We start from the raw sequence: 4,825 nt of genomic DNA on the forward strand, positions 1-4,825 counted from the left end.
CTTCTTTTCTATTACCCTTTGTCTTCTCTTAACATCTTTTCTTACTCTCCGCGTTCTACTTATCTTTTTTAACTTCTTCTCTTCTTTCTAATGCTGTCGTAAATGCTAGAACCCGAATCCTACCCTAAATACAAGAACGCTAACCCTTCTGTAAACAAGTACGAACGCTATACTATTCTGCATCTTTGTTTCAATCTTTTCTACCTCTCTTTTTCTCTTTACAACTCTCTATCTTCTGCTAACCCTTTTCTCTTAAATTCAACCCTTACTACTCTCTACTCTCTATCTTTCTTTCTTTCTCTGTTTCTCTAACGCGAACGTTTCTTATTAATTATCTCTTCTACTACTCTTTCTTCTAAAACAACAAGCACCTTCTTTTCTTTAGTTAGCAGCGCTTTCTCTTTTGTAGATATCTCTTTCGTACAATAACTTTCTCCTAACCTTTTCTCTAAACTCTATTACTCTTTCTTCTTTTTTTCTTTTACTCTTCTTGTTATTTCTAAGCGTTAAGCCGGGCGTTAATTCTTTCTCTACTTCTTTCTCTACTTCTTTCTCTTCTTCTATCCTGCGTTACCTAAGCGCTTAGCCGGGTACAGATTTTATTTTCCTTCTCTATTCTTTCTTACTTCTTGCACAGTCTTACTTCTCTACTTCTATAATTCTTTCTACTCTACGTACTCTTCTTTTTGTAAGATAGACTACGCGCCTCGAACTTGCTATATAAATTCTTGGCTTGATCCCTCTGTGCTACATATTCATCTACTCGACGCTCTTCGTCTGCAACGATGCGGAGATGGAAGCAGACAAATCGGACCATGTAGCTAGTGTCCGTTGCCTGACTCTCGGGGTTCTGCAGTCGCGCCAGCGGCCGTTGATCAATTTCCGTCTGCTGCGCACTACGAAGCCAGCGTCGTGTTTCCTGCGGATGCGTTGCTAAGCCACGAACAGATCTTTCCATCAATTCTTCTGTCAGCTTAGTAGCCAGCTGCAGCTTTGCTTCGTTTCGGTCGGGCAAGCGGGCTTGATAGCCTAGATAAGCCAGATTTCGGCCCTGCAGAAACAACAACCACCCAGTTCTCTTGAACCAGCTAGTTTTGTCCGTCTTTGCAGCCTCATCCATCACTTGCATGTCTTCTTAAAGCTGCTGTTGCACGTCCTGCCATCCGCGGAGTTGCTGCTAAACGACCTGATCTTAATTGAGTTCTGCCCTATTTTCCGTAATACCCAAATCAACAATAAAATATTTCTGCAACCCCCCCCACGGAAGAACGTCTGAACTTTTACAGACTTATACAACGCGCTTTTGTCACCTGTCTATAAAAGTTTGTGCGATTTTTTCTAGTGTTTCCTTATGCTGTCAGTGTTGAGTGTGATAAAGCTGCACGTTGTGCACGTAAACCTATCAAGCGGCGATCCTAGCTCTTCAATCGGCCATGCTGGCGGCTCGGGAAGCGTAATGGTATGCGAATCCGTTCGAGAGAGATGTCTGAATCGCTCAACAATCTCTTTCCGCAGCTTAGCTGGTGTTGCGTGCTGCTCCCGCAGATGCTTATCAAGATTAATCAACCTAGTACAGTGCTCCTTGCATACTAGTACACCAAAATCCTCTAAGAAGCAGAGAATATCGTCGCAATTGTCCAGCGACATTAGTTTCGGTGTGCGGCGCGGGGGCGGGCTGCTGCTGCTATTGTCTGCTCCCTGCGGTGCGGGCGCGCGGCTGTCCTAGATTGGTAGCTCTATTGTTGAAGAAACCCTAATTAGTACAAAACTCGCTGCAAGTCGCTGCAAAGCTGGGGATAGATAGTTAAGACATGCGCGAACTAAGTTTGTATGAGACAAAAGTTGTTTTGAGCAGTGCAATGCCCGCGGATTAGGGGGTCGAAGATGGACGGATCGCGGGGTACGACAAGCCTAATTCAGCTAAGAAACCCTAACGAGAAGCCCAATTCGGCACGAATTATCCGTAATCCGCCACCTTATATTGGTTAGGACGTATTCTACTCCTACAGGTCCTACAGGTAGGCTACAGACTCTACGGCACGACCGTCTCTTCTCTTATTCCTTTTCTTTTCTCCGGGCAGGTCCCCATAGGCGTGGAATTCCGTCCCAATAACCCCCATGATGTAGTTTACATACTGTCCACAGTTGTTCACCAGTAAATCATACTCAGGGTACCGTTCAAAGTAGATTGTACCTAGCTCTAGTTAGCTGTGTTACTCCTCTAGTTAACTGTCCTATACTTTTGTCTATGACAAGCTCACTAAGCTTTTCAATGCTCATATCCTGCCGAACTCGCCCTAGTGCATTAATCTTGGCTTGTTTATGCATAGACGTAAACGGCTCCCACACCCGTGCTCGGTAGTTAGCTCGTACGCCCTTCTTGAACGTTGCATCAAGCGCAGTATCAAGGTCGAATGCATATCCCTGGAAGTCTTTACTGTAAGGACCAGACCGAAACTGGCCCACAATAATGACAGCACTACGTTATAGAGATTAGCATGCCTCTCTTATCTATCTTCTTCGCCTCGCTGCGTAGCCAAAAACGTACTGAGCACCCCCGTTGCACATCTTCTCAATAGCATTTCCGTTCCAGTATTCCGCAAATGCGTAATTGACTCCGATTTCTGGTTCTGGTAACCCCTGATCCTTAAGCACAGATGCCATAACATCGTAGCTAGTGGCACTATCGTCATGCCATGGTATAACTCGTCCTGCTAGCGCCAGGGCAATCCACTGCAGAAGAAATGACCATAGTAAGAGTAGCTGCATACTGGTACAGAGTCCTGGTAGCGTACTGGAGCAGAATGAGGAAGTAAGGGAGTATAGTAGCCTGTTGGCAAAAGAGAAAGATAGTAAAGAAGCTGCTCTGGCTCCTTAGCTTGAGGCGGACGTGCTTGTTTTAAGAACTACTTGTCCCTGTGCCTCTTCTCCGCTTGTATCTGTGCCCCTTCTCTACTATCCCAACGTCGGCCTTGAAACAAACAGGATGTAAAAAAGACATAGTAAAACAAGAGTGTCTCGGAGGTAGGTAAGAAAAAAGAATACCCACTCCTCCTGTATGACCCTGTGTGTCTGAGCCGTGCCTCCCGCGCCTCTCTTAGAACCCTGTATACCTAAGCAGTGCCACCTACGCCTCCGTCAGAAGCCCCCGCGCCTCCGTCAGAAGCCTGAGTGTCTGAGTAGTGCCTCCCGCGCCTCCGTCAGAAGCCTGTGTGTCTGAGTAGTGCCTCCCGCGCCTCCCTCAGAAGCCTGTGTGTCTGAGTAGTGCCTCCCGCGCCTCCCTCAGAAGCCTGTGTGTCTGAGTAGTGCCTCCCACGCCTCCCTCAGAAGCCTGTGTGTCTGAGTAGTGCCTCCCGCGCCTCCCTCAGAAGCCCGTCTATCCAAGCAGCGCCTCCTACGCCTCCTCCTTGTAGGCCTGTTAGTCTTACTACCAACGAGTAGCCGGTTCTGCGTAGATTCTAGCATATAAGAGCGGGGAAGTAGCTCGCAAAATGACAACGCTAACTACCACAGAGGCAGCAATACATACGTTTACATCTTGCATGTAAGTACGAAGCTGGGTTAGGCTACCTGTCCTGCTTCCCTTGTTAACATACCCTCTAGCTTTACACTCAATTGCTACTACAACTACAACAACGATGAAGTGCAACATCTCCATCTGGGTAGCAGTGGCTATAAGCCTTACCTCCGTTACCGCCAACCCAGTTGCCATCCCTCAACCGGCTGTCAACCCGCAACACTCGCCGCTCCTTGCGTGTATTCAGCAAAAGCATCCCAACTTCCCTACTAAGGGCAAGCCTACGCCTCAAGAGATGCGCAGCTGTCTTGACGAGGCAAAGGCAAACACAAAGCGAGACACGGAAGCGGGAAGCCCTACGGCAGACGTAGGAGCAGAGGAGCTTCTGTACAACCCAGACGAGAAACGATCTGTGCAGCCTCGATACATTATTGATTCCGTTGGACGACTAGGCAAGAGCCTGTACCTGGACAAGAAAGCAACCTGGTGTGATGGGAAAACAGTACACGATAACTTTGTGTGGGTAGCAGACATTGTATCCAGATCAAAGGATATCTGCTCACAGCTCAAAGACCAGATCGACTCCTCAGGCTTAAAGGAGGATGGTGGGGTTGGGCTTGTTATTGACAAGCTAACCAATGGACACGATAAGCAGGGTCACCAACTCAAGGACAAACGCAAGGTTACAGCATCCTACCTGCTTACCTTTGTACCCCCTGCTAAGATGACAATTAACGAGATCAAAGAGCTATCTACAGGAGTGTACGATCTCTGCAACGATGGTATTGAGCGGATTGCTACCAAGGGAGAAGGATGTACGCAGGATATTAAATACTACCGCCCAAGCAAGGCAAAGCACTACACGGATACAGGGGCTATTGGCGGCACTATCCAAATGTACCTAGGCGACTCCGTGAGCCGGGTTGCCGATCTTACTATTGGCTTCTTCGATGACTAGTCGCCTAGTAGAGCAAGCTATGTAAACCCTCTCCTTGCGCATGGAGCTGGCAAAGGATCTCTCATACTGTCTATGTACCAATCTTCTACTAGGGTATACATAGCACCGTATATAGTGTAAGCGCGCTTGTAGAGAAGTAGCTACGCGGGAATACGAAGTTCAACGTCTCTTCTGCTTTATGCTTTTGCGTAGTTACGTGTAATCTAGAGTAGCGTAGCAGTTCCTAGTATACATGGCTTGTAGTGTGTAAGAGAGAGTACAGCTGGGCTCGTAAGAAGCTGTCCGGAGGCGCAGCATATCTAATAATAGAGACCAATAAGAACACACAAGCTATTTTGGATAAGCGCTGA

The 4,825-nt window shown here is 47.3% G+C and overlaps 1 protein-coding gene across 1 annotated transcript; it reads right to left on the minus strand.

The window, feature by feature from the left end:
* Window positions 1-1,942: 1,942 nt before the first annotated feature.
* Window positions 1,943-2,769, minus strand: BKA58DRAFT_453754 (uncharacterized protein; the record flags this gene model as incomplete). Its single annotated transcript, XM_046174485.1, has 3 exons — window positions 1,943-2,194; window positions 2,262-2,479; window positions 2,549-2,769. 3 exons carry the CDS (start codon window positions 2,767-2,769, stop codon window positions 2,013-2,015), a joined length of 621 nt encoding a protein of 206 aa, XP_046019737.1. The 3' UTR covers window positions 1,943-2,012.
* Between the last annotated feature and the right edge of the window lie 2,056 nt (window positions 2,770-4,825).

The sequence above is a fragment of the Alternaria rosae genome, assembly GCF_020736505.1.
Source record: "Alternaria rosae strain MPI-PUGE-AT-0040 chromosome Unknown BKA58scaffold_25, whole genome shotgun sequence".
NCBI classification, from domain to species: domain Eukaryota; kingdom Fungi; phylum Ascomycota; class Dothideomycetes; order Pleosporales; family Pleosporaceae; genus Alternaria; species Alternaria rosae.